This window comes from Myxocyprinus asiaticus, chromosome 49 (assembly GCF_019703515.2).
Source record: "Myxocyprinus asiaticus isolate MX2 ecotype Aquarium Trade chromosome 49, UBuf_Myxa_2, whole genome shotgun sequence".
NCBI classification, from domain to species: Eukaryota; Metazoa; Chordata; class Actinopteri; order Cypriniformes; family Catostomidae; genus Myxocyprinus; species Myxocyprinus asiaticus.
The window spans coordinates 3,374,655-3,389,456 of NC_059392.1; the positions used below are offsets into that span (position 1 = coordinate 3,374,655).

Below are 14,802 nucleotides of genomic sequence, written 5' to 3' on the forward strand. Positions count from 1 at the left end.
ACAGTACTAAATCATCTCAATTTATAGACAGTTTGTCTGTGGACAGATGAATATCTAAGCTCTTCGAGATAACTTTCTAACCCTTTCCAGCTTCATGCAAAGCAACAATTCTTGATCATAGGTCTTCTGAGATTTCTTTTTTGCGAGGCATGGTCCACGTCAGCATCTTCTTTGTGCTATTCTTGTGAATAGCATACTCAAAATGCTTGAGTGATTTTTATAAGTCAAAGTGTCTCTAACCCACACTTCCAATCTTCTTTCATTAATTGGATGCCAGGTTTGCCAACTACTGACTCTAATTATCTTTTGTTGATGTTATTAGCCTAGGGGTTCACATACTTCTTCCAACCTACACTGTGAATGTTGGAATGATGTAATATGTACAATATAATAATTTTGGTATTATTATTATTGTAAAAAAAAATTTCCTCCCCTTTTCTCCCCAATTTGTAATGCCCAATTCCCAATGCACTCTAAGTCCTCGTGGTGTCATAGTGACTCGACTCAATCCAGGTGGCAGAGGACGAATCTCAGTTGCCTCCGTGTCTGAGACCGTCAATCCACACATCTCATCACGTGGCTTGTTGAGCGCGTTACCGCGGAGACGTAGCATGTGTGGAGGCCCACTCTATTCTCCGTGGCATCCATGCACAACTCACCATCGCACCCAACCGAGAGCGAGAACCACACATTATAGCGACCACAAGGAGGTTACCCCATGTGACTCTACACTCCCTAGCAACCAGGCCAATTTGGTTGCTTAGGAGACCTGGCTGCAGTCACTCAGCACACCCTGGATTTGAACTTACAACTCCAGGGGTGGTAGTCTGCGTCAATACTCGCTGAGCTACCCAGGCCCCATTTGTGATATTATTTAAAACAGACTGTGTTTGTTCATTGTTGTATTTTTAAGACAAGTTTATGCATAAATGCAGGTAATTCCAAAGGGTTTACACACTTTTTCTTGCCACTGTAGAGAGGCAAAATGTTCAGTTTTTTGTTCACCCATTCCACATTAACAGCGACTCTCTTATGTCTCTTGATGCTGTGCAAGCCTTATTGTTCTGGTGTGGCATAACAAAATAAAATATAATTTGTTACATTTTCAAATCACAGTAACTACCACCAGTTTAATAGGCAGGTTATGGTAAAGGTCTCTCTGGTAGCTCAAAAGAAGCAACTAAAGTTTTGGGGCTGCAGTGAAATAGCTTGATATAGAAGTGAAATAAAGTATTTACTAACCCCCACAATCTACTTCTGATTCCAATTTGATATTCAAACTCCCCTGGACTGTTCTCCCGTGGCCTAGCATCTGCTTATTAGAGTCATAAGTGCCAAAACAATCCGCATTATTCTCACATGAGCTCATTAAGGAAAATTAGCATGCGAGTCATAAAGTGGCAAAACTCATCAGGTAGTGGTGGTCTTTGGCCCTGCAAAGTTTTATTAGTAAAATAACTGCATGCAATATTCAAAAGGGTACGTATGAGAGAAAACGCAATATTGGTATGTGACGGGGGATTAAATGGACAGCCATAATGGATATTTGACAGTCAAACATAAAGACGACATTCAACCACAGCATTACAGCCCATTTTGTGTTGACATTTGACATAGAGTCTTCTTATTAAACGTGCTGGTATGACGCTTTGCAGAAATGGCCAAATTACTTTTGTCAGGCTTTATCAAATTACATTATTAGTGCTTCAGTAAACCAGAGAAAGGGTCAAAGGTCGCTGATGAATGCCAGTGGTGCTTATTACCTATTTTGCACCCTTTTGTCCTTGTGACTTCGGGCAAGACTCGAACCCTCATTTGCAAATCAATTTGAAATTCACAAAAATCTTTATCATAAGACAGAGTACCACAACCAAATGTGCATCAACAGACTATAAACTCCGTAATTACATATAAAACCCATTTACAGTGTGACTTTAAAGTTGTTTAAAGAAATAGTTAACTTACTTGCTGATCCAAACCTGTATGCTGTTATTATCTCTGTGGAATTTCACACTCCTCTTTTTATGTACAATGACAGTTCATAGTTCAAAAATCGGGCTTAAAAGAATGACTCTTTAACAAATCGGACAGATCCGGTTCTCGAGTTAACAGCTCACTGGAAGTGAAGATTACCAACAAATTACGTTTTTCTCAACACTATTTTTTTATTTCTAGAAAAGGGATAAAGGCGACCAGAGACGAGAGTGCGACAGAGAGAGAGTTACTGGCAGCTGCCCGACACCTGTGGGTGTATTTGTCTTTTTGGTTAAGTTTATTATTAAATTGTCATTTATATTGTCAAGCCGGTTCTCGCCTCCTCCTGTCCATTGAACTGTGTTACACTGGTGCCGAAACCCGGGATAGGAGGAGGGATGCGGCGTAGTAGAGTCCTCGCCACTACCATCCACCCCAACGGAGCAGCCGCGGTCCCCCGGCCGCCTGAGTGGGGAGGAATGGCCACCGACCACGAGGGGAGGAGGGGCTCCTAACCGACCGCCTGGAGTGGTTAGGGCCACTGCTAGGGGCGGAGGAGACCCCTACCAGCTGCTGAAATGTGGCGGGGTCTGAGACCACCGACCGCGAGCAGGGAGGGGCCCCTGGCCGACTGCCTGGAGTGGAAGGACCACTGCCAGGAGCAGGGGGTCCTCTTCCGTCCACTGGAACGCTGTGGGGCGTTCCATCCGCCAGGGGCCGGAGGACTGCCTCTGATCCGGCCGGGGAGGTGCGACTGTCGTCCACTAGAGGGTGGAGGAGTGGCCGAGGACCAGGCTATGGCGTATCGAAGAACCGGTGAGTAAATTATCATAATTTGTTTTCTCTTCTCTCTCTCTCTCCTCTCTCTCTCCCGCTGCCGCTCGGCATTGGCCTTTTCCCTCTCTTTTTAAATATTAGTGTTTTAATTTGGTACCATCGCCGTTACGGCGTACAAGTACCGCATTTTGTTTGTTTTGTTTCCCTCCTCTTGTCCCCTCCCAGATCCAGGAAGGCAGGGATGACCTGCCGGCAGACGGGGCTGGAAGGGCCGCTTTTATACTGTAGAACCAAGCCGTTCTAACTGTACAGTCTTTCAGTGCCGACTACAGAGGAACACAGAGATATAATAAAAAAAATTGCAGCAACTATCGGCATATATTTTTGCAGATAACTAATAGTTCCAAAAGGAAACTATCGGCACCGATTAATCGGTAAAACCAATATAACGGTCTACCTCTATTTCATACGACTTAAATCAGACATTAACCAATAACTCATGAGTTCGACACTTAACTGTAATTCTTTCTGAACATTTCATTACAAAGAACTGGCTTGTCAGTGTCATTGATTCGTCAATCAAAATCTAACGATTGCACTGAATGTTTGTTGTTGCTGCATGTTGCCAGCAAAGACAATGCAATAGAAATATTTCGCATTGCCCATCACAAGTTTGTAAGTACAAGTGCAAGTATGAACATCAACTCTGCTAAAACATCATTTATTTTGCTGTGGCAATGTAGATCCAGCCAATTAGCATTGCGGCACACACTGCAGTCTTCTATGCACCGGTTTTTCTTCAACATATGGACAAGAAGCGACTTGTTAACTTGCTCAGATTTCTGTTACTGCATAACAGAAACTGTTCCGATAATGCTAATCACAAAATGCTCTAAAAGCCTTACACCTTTGTAGGAAATTTCCATTTATTTTATTCATCAGACTCCTCAAGGCTTGACAATTCCTCCTCACAAGAAGCTCTGATAGTGAACGAAATGTAGTAAAAACCATCTGTTCCAGATGGTAGGCTGTTTTTGGTGCTGTTTACTTTGGCTTTTTGCTTTTAGGTCTTTTGTTCTTCCCTCCAGCTTTGGAAGCTTCCTCCTGAAAGGGAAAACAGAAAATGAAGTGATAAGACTTGAGTGAAAAGGGAAACTGAATTGAAGGGCTTCCTACTCAAGGGTTTTGCCCAAAAGCTGCAGAACGAACACAAATGTATTACAAAAATGTAATGACTGGATCAGCAATTGCTGTACACAAACTCAAATCTAGAACATGATAGATAACATTTATAAAATAACAAACGTCAACAGCAAAGAAGAATACAATTTTTTAACACAAGATTAGAGTGTAATGATGCAACACAAAGTGTACCATAAATAATGCATGGACACTGTCATCCAGTGTTTCCTACATAATGTTGCTTTTGTTTCTTGTTTTACCAAGTAATCCTAACTAAACAAAAAGAAAATAATTACAAATTTAATAAGATAAACAGGTTTTTGTAATTTTTTTTTAATTTGAAAACCATTTATTTCACCTAACACTTCAGCAAAAGTCTTTAACTACATGTTGTCATAAACATTCTCAGTGAGTGAGTCAGATGTTCATTTAGTAACTGCTCTGACGTATTTAGAGAGTAATTCGCTAGACTGATTTAAAACCAATAACTTGAGCTCATAAATCTTTTTGACTGATTCATTAAAAGAAATTACTCCTTCGTGAATAAGACTACTTTTTAGAGTACTCAATCGGCGCATCTTATCACGTGGCTTGTTGAGCGCGTTACTGCGTAAACATAGCACGTGTGGAGGCTTTATGCTATTCTCCGCAGCATCCATGCACAACTCACCACATGCCCCACCGAGAGTGAGAACCACATTATAACGACCACGAGGAGGTTACCCCATGTGACTCTACCTACCCTAGCAACCGGGCCAATTTGGTTTCTTAGGAGACCTGGCTGGAGTCACTCAGCACACCATGGATTCAAACTCGCGACTCCAGGGGTGGTAGTCAGCGTCAATACTTGCTGAGATACCCAGGACCCCCAGTTAATCTATTTATTAAAAACTAGGTCATAGAGAGTAGGTCATTGTTTCTGGTTAGTCTGAGGCTATGAAGTATTGATCTGGCAATCATGTCCTTCTTGTGTTATGTCTGTTTTATAGTTCTAACGTTAGGGCGCTGTGTCTGTTTAAAAAACGATATATTAAGGAATGTAGACTGAAGTGTCAGCGTTACATTTGCCTTGTGCATTCAGGTTAAGATCGTTGCTTTGGTAGTCAGGTTAGTTAATTGCTGCTGTCCATTCCAGTGGTTCTAAACTGAGGGAAGAGTGACTTGTGAGGCCTATGATGTTGAAACTAGTAACTGGCAATCTTTTCTTTTTCTTTTTGTTGGGTGAAAACAAGCTCTTCATCTGTCACAACATTTTTCATTGTATGATTTAATGGACATAAACATGCTCGACTCAATATATGACAGTCTTTCATTTGTGTGATGTGAGTAATATTACTGTCCTTAATTTAAAACAATTTGGTCATGAAGCCACCGTGACAACTGTTTCCATTGACTGATGGGTTCTAAGGCGGCAATTTACGTCAATAACATTTCCGCGACATTATACTCACCCATATATCGCGTTTTGGGTGCCGCGTTTAATAAAGCATATTAAAAATCTTTGATGCTTGCCCAGTCTCAAAGACCACAGCACATGCCTGCTCTACACAGTATAGCCTATAAACCCCCAGATTCGTTTTTTATGAAGTTGGAGATTCAATGTATGTGCTGACGGGGCACGTTTCTTTATATTCACATTTTTCTTTGCATGCCCTCGCTTCAATTTAGAACACTTGATTTACATAATCAAAATAACAAAATATGCATTGAAGTGAGGATAAAAATATGGACGAATTTTGTCAATGATGAAAGATTTAGACACAGCAAATCCCCATGACGTGTCGGTGATTGTTTTTATTTCACCTCTAAAGGCCACTTTTATACTGTAGAACCAAGCCTTTCTAACTGTACAGTCTTCCAGTGCCGACTACAGAGGAACACAGAGATATAATAAAAAAAACTACGGCAACTATCGGCATATATTTGTGCAGATAACTAATAGTTCCAAAAGGAAACTATCGGCACCGATTAATCGGTAAAACCAATATATCGGTCTACCTCTAGTTCATACGACTTAAATCAGACATTAACCAATAATTCATGAGTTCGACACTAAACTGTAATTCTTTTTTTTGGGGGGGGGGGGGGGGATTTTTCCCCTTTTTCTCCCAATTTGGAATGCCCAATTCCCAATGCGCTCTAAGTCCTTGTGGTCGCATAGTGATTCGCCTCAGTCCGGGTGGCGGAGGACGAATCCCAGTTGCTTCCGCGTCTGAGACAGTCAACCCGCGCATCTTATCACGTGGCTTGTTGAGCGTGTTGCCACAGAGACATAGCGCGTGTGGAGGCTTCACGCCATCCACCGTGGCAACCACGCGCAATTCACCATGCGCCCCACCAAGAACAAACCACATTATAGCGACCACGAGGAGGTTACCCCATGTGACTCTACCCTCCTAGCAACCGGGCCAATTTGGTTGCTTAGGAGACCTGGCTGGAGTCACTCAGCACGCCCTGGGATTCGAACTAGCGAACTAGTGAACTCCAGGGGTGGTAGCCAGTGTATTTTACCACTGAGCTACCCAGGCCCCCCCAAAACTGTAATTCTTTCTGAACATTTCATTACAAAGAACTGGCTTGTCAGTGTCATTGATTCGTCAATCAAAATCTAACGATTGCACTGAATGTTTGTTGTTGCTGCATGTAGCCAGCAAAGACAATGCAATAGAAATATTTCTCATTGCCCATCACAAGTTTGTAAGTACAAGTGCAAGTTTGCACATCAACTCTGCTAAAACATCATTTATTTTGCTGTGGCAATGTAGACCCAGCCAATTAGCATTGCGGCACACACTGCAGTCTTCTATGCACCGGTTTTTCTTCAACATATGGACAAGAACGACTTGTTAACTTGCTCAGATTTCTGTTACTGCATCTTCTACTCGGACTGTTTCCCAAGGGACCAAATAGTGTCCAAATGAATGTCGAGAAAGTAGTCAATTTTTATTATTTTTACATGACTCGTCCTAGTGCCCTGGAGCCTCTGGTTGTTATTATGTATTGAATGTTAATTACTTTTGAGAAACAGTGGACAGAATACACACACATTGAGTCAGCCATCCCTCACTGTGAAGACAGAACAACATTCATGTTCACCCGGAGTGAACAGCATGATGTATCTGCAGCTGAGACATGCTTGCTGTCAGGAAAGATGTGCATTATTTAAAGCAATAGTTCACCCAAAAAATGAAAAATCTGTCATTGTTTACTCGCCCTCATGTTGTCTGTGGAATGCAAACGGAGAAATAATGAAGAATATCCCGACCACTATTTTGCTTATAATGAAAGTTTAAGAAACCTAGTGCTGTCACGCTCCATAAATAAACATAAAAGTAGTCCATACGATTCGTTCGTTATATTCCAAGTGTTCTGAAGTCAAAACTGAAAGTTTTTCACTGAAAATCTCAACATCAGCACTATGTTCTTCACGGCAATTCATGAACGAATCGTTCTTTTTAGTTGGATCTTTTCAATGAATCATTCATCAGGTTCACAAAAACTATTCTTAATGATTTATTCACAAATCGGACTGATCTGATTCTCAAGGTCATCTGAATTAGTTAATGATCCGTGTGCAGCAGTTAACAGCTCACCAGAGGGGAAAATTATCTGTGAATAGCAACATAAATTTCAGTCTGTTAAATCAGAACTCTCAGAATCATTGCATGGAACACTTTAATTATACTTTAATGGTGCTTACGAATTGGAAAAACGTACAGAGATCCTTGACACAATAATTGCAATAATGGATTCTTGCAGTATTGTTAACATTTAAAGGTTTTTAAGGACAAAAAGACAGGATAAAATAAAGAAATATGGTATACACAAGCACCAAATGGAGTAATGGAAAATACGGCAATGAGAAGGAATCCGGTAACGAGTGTCTAAAGCTTTACAAATAGACTGACAATTAAGAACAAGAGTTTCTTTTAATTCAGTGCAATTAATGTCACTTGTTTTGTTGCATGCACAATTTAACACATCTATCAACTAATTGGCTTTTTGATCACATTCACATCGTGACTACATTCACTTACACTTTGACTCTACATTCACCAAATACATTCAATTCATTAATATTTTTACACTATTCGCATAATTTGAAAATGGCAAGTTTTGAGCCTGCTGAAAACCGACTCATCCAGTCCCTGATAAAAAGAGAAAAATGAGAGGCTTGGCGTAACACAGTGTCCTCTTAGTTTCGTTTAACACTAATCACCATTACCACGATGGCCACCAATTTCACAACATGTCACAAAATGGGATCTTGGGGGCCTGTGTTTTCTTGCATGTTTCTTGCTTTTGTATTAGGTTCTGCATGTCGACGAGCTCATGTTTGAAGGCTTGTGATGAAAAGGCGCATGTTCCTTTAATTGAATCGAGGTTTTTGTAATGCATCCTAGCAAAATCTTAAATAATCATATCGCACATGTGTGTAATTGTATGTGTGTACACAACGAATGCGGCCCTATTATCCGGGTAACCATAGCAGCCTTGCAGCTGTGCACACATCCTCATTTGCACAGAAATGAAAGAAAACAACAAACAAATGAATCCCTGAAAGAAGTCAGACACATGCTGGCAAATCCCCTCATAACTTGTTTTTCCCCCGACCTTATCACTGTGATTGCTGGGTGAGAAAGTAGCGGACACTTAACAGGGGAGCTTCTCTTGATACAAATCCACAACAGTAACCCAAAAATTGGATATTGGACATTTGGTACTCGGAGGCATATATTGAAAGTACACAAATATGTACCAAACTACCTGTGTAAACGAGATAGGTGGCAAAACAATTGTGCAACATTATTTCTTGTCATTTTTGTCCATTTTATTCATATGCTACTGAGTAAAGCAGCATCAACCAGTCTAAACTGGTTTGCTGTTCTTAGATGGTCTACCAGCCTGGTCAGGCTGATCTGATTAACTGGTTTTAGAAGGGTTTTAGGCATTTGTGAGCTCATCATTTCAGGATATTTCATACACTGATGAGCCAAAACATTATGACCACCTGCATAGTATGCTACTGGTCCTCTGCGTGCAGCCAAAACAGCGCTGACCCGCCGAGGCATGGACTCTACAAGACCCCTGAAGGTGTCCTGTGTTATCTGGTACCAAGACATTAGCAACAGATCCTTCAAGTCCTGTAAGTTGCGAGGAGGAGCCGCTGGATCGGACTTGTTGGTCCAGCACATCCCACATATGCTCAATCGGATTGAGACCTGGGGAATTTGGAGACCAGGGCAACACCTTGAATTCTTCATCATGTTCCTCAAACCATTCTCGAACAATGTGTGCAGTGTGGCAGGGTGCATTATCCTGCTTAAATAGGCCACTGCCATCAGGGAATACTGTTGCCATGAAGGGGTGTACCTGGTCTGCAACAATGTTTAGGTAGTTGGCACGTGTCAAATTGACATCCACATGGATGGCCGGACCCAGGGTTTCCCAGCAGAACATTGCCCAGAGCATCACACTCCCTCCACCCACGTGGTGTAAAAGAAAACGGGACTCATCGGACCAGGCGACCCCACAAGCCTTGCCGTTTCAGAGATGCTCTGACCCAGTCGTCTGGCCATAATAATTTTTGGCCATAACAAAGTCGCTCACTTCTTTACTCCTGCCCATTTCTCCTGCATTCAACATGTTGACTTCGAAAACTGATTGTTCACTTACCATCTAATCTACCAAGACCTTGACATGTGGTCTTGTTAGGAGATGACCAACGTTATTTGCTTCACCTGTGAGTGGTCATAATGTTTTGGCTCATCAAAACAGTAAGACAATTGGAACAACAATATATTTGTATAGCAGTCTTACTGGGGTGTCTGTGTATCCCTCTTGAATGAGTATGTTCCTGGCACAGTTGTTGATGTGTTTGAAATGGTCGGGACCCAGCAGAACCCCACCATACCATCGAGAAACCACCACTAGTACATTACGAACATCCAGGATCTACAGACAGAGTTAAAAGCCACATAATTTGAGGTTTCATTCATGCCCGTAGCACTAGAAGACTTACACGTTGACTGCAATAGTGATGCATGCCTTAGCAAACACCACTAATACTACTTTGATTGAAGTCTATCAGGTTGATTTTGTGTTGCCTGTACCACATTTTTTCTCCAAATGTAACCAATATCTTCAGACTTTTTCAAACAATGCTTCTACCAAATGTGTAAATGTACAGGTAAATGTTAGCACCAATAGTGTAATTTTGCATAGGAAAAGTTAGAAAGTGATGGAATTTACTGAATGCGCTTCATAGAGCTGCATTAGTCTGAAAATATCAGTAAAGATACGTTAAACATTTTGCACACCAGAGAATAAACAAACACATCTTTGACACGTGTGCTTTAGTCTAAAGGTGAAGTCAATGTCAACGTGTCACTGAAGCTCCAATTCACTAATGCTGCCTTTTCATGCCACATTTTTCCCAAGGTGGAATGCAGCCTGTCAGTCGCTCTTTGGAAGGGCAATCATTTCAGAGCTGTAGAATAGACAAAATGTGCTCTTTTGTGAAGAATGAGCTCTCAAGTGTCTTTACTCTCCTGCCTGTTTTATTTTTTCCTGCGGAACCACAGGGATGTAGCTTGCGACCCGCTGGAGGGGAGGTGGTATCACAACCATCTGCACGTGCTATTGCTATTAATAGTCTATTCGTTTCTCTGTGAAACATGCCATCACATTCAGAAAACAGGAAATAGTAGGACAAGTTCCAAAAGGCTAAATGATGTCATGTTGAATGGCTGTTAGTTAGATATCATTGGCTTATTTCAATTCACAAACTAGGACAGGGGTCATCAAGCTCCTTAGCTCCTCGTTCATGTTTTGCACCACTAATACAAACGTATCAGGTGTTTACCATATCGAACAATAACAACATTGAAATTTGTACAATGTAGACACCCCACGACTACATAGTACAGTGTTTTATTTCAAAGGAGCATGAAAATTCCTGTTTTTTTCATCATGTCTCATTTAAAAACAAAGTCAAGATGATATAAATGATGCAAAAACCTAATGTTCGAAACTTTGACTCTAAAATGACATCTCAGTCAAGTTAATTAGAAAAACGTTTCACATGCTTAGTTTCGTAATTGACGTAAACATCTAATGTGCAAAACTTTTGACTCCAAAATCACATCTTAGTCAAGATCATTCAAAAAATAACTTTTTGCATGCTCCGTTTTGTAACTGACGCAACACCAAATCTGCAAAACTTTGACTCTAAAATCACATCTCAGTCAAAATAATTAGAAAAATAACGCTATGCATGCTCAGTTTCGTAATTGACGTAAACACCTCGTGCAAAATTTTGACTCTAAAATCACATCTGAGTCAAGATCATTTGAAAACGAAAGTTTTGCATGCTCAGTTTCGTAACTGACGCAAACATCTAATGTGCGAAACTTTGACTCTAAAATTGCGTCTCAGTTAAGATCATAACAAAAATGCTTTGTATGCTAAGTTCAATAACTGACGAAACACCTCTTGTCTGAAACTTTGACTCTTAAATCAAAACTTAGTCAAGATAATTCCAAAAATACAATTTATTATGCTCAGTTTCGTAACTGATGCAAACACCTTAAGTGTGAAACTTTGACTCCAAAATCACATTTTAGTCAAAATCGTTTGAAAAATAACGTTTTGCATGCTCAATTTCGTAACTTAAGCAAACACCTAATGAGTGAAACATTTACCCAGAATCACACTCAGTCAAGATCATTTAAAAAAAAAAAAAAAGAAAAAGCTTTGTATGCTCAATTTCTTACTTGAAGCAAAGACTTAATGTATGAAACTTGGACTCCAAAATCACATTTCAGTCAAGATTATTTGAAATATAACGTTTTGCATGCTCCATAATACATTTTATGAATGTCATGACAGATTCAGGGCTTGTTTATGGCAAACGTTATTGACAGAAATACTGTATCATTTTTCGCAGGGTCTAAATGAAAGTGGGCAGAGATTACATTGTCAATTCATATTTCACACTTCAGGGTGTTGATGCTGGTGCTCGCAGGCCTTTCATCAGAAAACAGGAGATAAGAGAACAGATTATGGATGAATGACACAACTGTGTGTAAATATCTGACACGGCAAGAACGGTATTGGGATCAGGGCAGGAAGTGAGGGCAGATAAACCCACCGGCATAACAACAAGGTTGCTGAAATGTTCTATTAAAGTTAAATACGTAAATAAAAATTGCACATTTTACAACACATGAAACACTGCACATTTTGGATTTCTCCCTTATCTGACACACCCACTTCAAGGCGTGATGACGACAAGATTTGGTGAACTAACCAAAAATGTCTGAATGTCCTCACATTAGATAACAAAATATCAAAGAAAGTGGCATCGTTGCCCAATGTATAGCTTGCAGAGTGTGCTTGTGCTATCTGTCTTTAAAATATGTGCCATTAACCACTTACCTAAAATAAGTGCCAACCTATCTCTAAAAGAAAGCTTTTTTTGGAAACATTTTTTGAATTTAGAAAAACAAAACATTTACTTTAAAGTTTTTATAAATTGCTTTTACCAATTGAAGACATTCCCGAAAGTCCCCAAAGAGAGGTTTTGTTAAATTTAGCTCGCTTTTGCCATCAGTTTTATCCCCAAACAATAGTGAAGTACGTACACACACAAAGTTTACCTGCAGAAGATGGTGCAATCGCCCGCCAGCAGCCGTTTCTCCATCGTCCTCACAGTCCTGCAGGAAAGAGTTTTTATCCTCACAGTATATCCTGATGAAAACACAAAGAAATTGGTGAAAAGCACAAAAACTTGCTATGAATCATAGCTCTTCAGTCTTGTTTACCCTCAGCGGCCACTTTTAATAAAACAGCCTGCAGTGATGCTAACGATTATGCAGGTTTTTGCGAGGTGCCTGGGGTTTTGTGCTGGTGGGTGTATTTCAGAAGGGAAAATGGAGAAAAGATTTGGATGAGGCATGATACCAGACTTTGGGAGGAGTGTGTGAATCTGAGAAGTCCCGCTGAGGTTCCTGCTTGACATGGTCACGAGGGTATTGAGACCACAAGGTCCATAATTTTGGGAGTTGTTAACGTGGAAGTAGAATATCAACAGACGTTGGCAGAGTAAACATTTCAATGTTTACAGTCAGCTTTCATCACATATTGCTTTTCATGTGTGATGGGGAATGGCAGCCAATTGGATGCTTTATTTAGGTGGTTGAGGTGAATAAAGTGACCAGTCACTTGAAATTGAAGTTGAAATAATGTAACCTCCCTTTTAGAATACAATTTTACTAGACGTTTTTGGTTCTTGCCTGGGTTGCCAGGGTGTTGCTATGAGGAAGCAAGGGTGTTGCTAGGGTGTTATGGATGGTTGTTTGGTGGTTAGGTGGCAACATAATGTCTCCATGCAAAGCTTCATTTTCTTTGAGCAAAATATATATTTTTTCTTTTGACTTAGACATTTCATAAAAAATGTCATGAATTTTCTGTTTAGCAAAGTTAGCTAAAGTATTTCCGAGTTCACTAACTATATGGCATAATTACATGACTCAAACAGTAATAAAAAAATCCAATATTTCTAAACTTAGTGACAGTAAATAGTTAATATCTAAAACAGTACATAAATATCTAATCTAATATAATTATATTTTTCCTTTTGATGTGAAATATGGTCATATTTGGAATATATGGAATTTTCTTGAAAATTTGAATGAATGTGCTGTTGAGCAAATTTAGCTAAATAAATTTCAAGTTCAGACTTTATTGCATAATTATAATATAATGCATACATAATGGCAATAATGTATGTAGTCTGTAGTTAATTGCGATTAATCACAGATTTTGAAAGTGCTGATATTTGACACAATATATACCTCTTTTCATGTCAAAATGCATTTATTTCCATCTTAGGAAAGAAAACAAAGCAATATTTAACAATATAATGCTTTATTAACATTTTCCAAACAAAGTCTTCCACAGTATAAAGATAGAAACAAATTAAAATAGCACCAATTCAAGTAACATTAAACATTTCCCAAAGTCTAAGTGGGAGTTAGAATAACTGAAAGAACTAGTTTCCTCCATTGGTTGCATATTCATTCTAATGGTCATTAAATCTCTTAAACTCTCATCCTCCACAATATTAAAAAAAACTTTTCTCCCCAATTTGGAATGCCCAATTCCCACTACTTAGTAGGTCCTCATGGTGGCGTGGTTACTCGCCTCAATCCTGGTGGCGGAGGACAAGTCTCAGCTGCCTCTGCTTCTGAGACCATCAATCCGCGCATCTTATCACGTGGCTTGCTGTGACACCGCGGAGACTCATATCATGTGGAGGCTCATGCTATTCTCCGCGATCCACACACAACTTACCACGCGACCCATTGAGAGCGAGAACCACTAATCGCAACCACGAGGAGGTTACCCCATGTGACTCTACCCTCCCTAGCAACCAGGCCAATTTGGTTGCATCGAAGACCTGGCTGGAGACACTCAGCACGCCATGAATTCGAACTCGCGACTCAAGAGGTGATAGTCAGTGTCAATACTCGCTGAGCTACCCAGGCCCCTTATCCTCCACAGTATTTATTTATTTTGGATTTTCTCCCTTTTTCTCCCAATGTGGAATGCCAATGTGCTTTTTAAGTCCTCGTGGTCGCATAATGATTCGCCTCAGTCCGGGTGGCGGAGGACGAATCCCAGTTGCCTCTGCGTCTGAGACCGTCAACCCGCGCATAGCGCATGTGGAGGCTTCACGCCACCCACCGCAGCAACCACGCTCAACTCACCATGCACCCCACTGAGAACGAACCATTTTATAGCGACCATGAGGAGGTTACCCCATGTGACTCTACCCTCTCTAGCAACTGGGTCAATTTGGTTGCT

The 14,802-nt window shown here is 40.4% G+C and overlaps 1 protein-coding gene across 1 annotated transcript in view; it reads right to left on the minus strand.

Annotated features, from left to right (window-relative positions):
* Window positions 1-3,777: 3,777 nt before the first annotated feature.
* Window positions 3,778-14,802, minus strand: part of LOC127438056 (protein IMPACT-B-like) — a 31,534-nt gene continuing 20,509 nt past the window's right edge. The window contains exons 5-7 of the mRNA XM_051693341.1: window positions 12,594-12,684; window positions 9,754-9,888; window positions 3,778-3,855 (exon numbers count right to left, since the gene is read on the minus strand). Of these exons, the coding sequence (XP_051549301.1) occupies window positions 3,796-3,855; window positions 9,754-9,888; window positions 12,594-12,684 (286 nt within the window). The 3' untranslated portion in view covers window positions 3,778-3,795. The remainder of the gene's footprint in view (window positions 3,856-9,753; window positions 9,889-12,593; window positions 12,685-14,802) is intronic.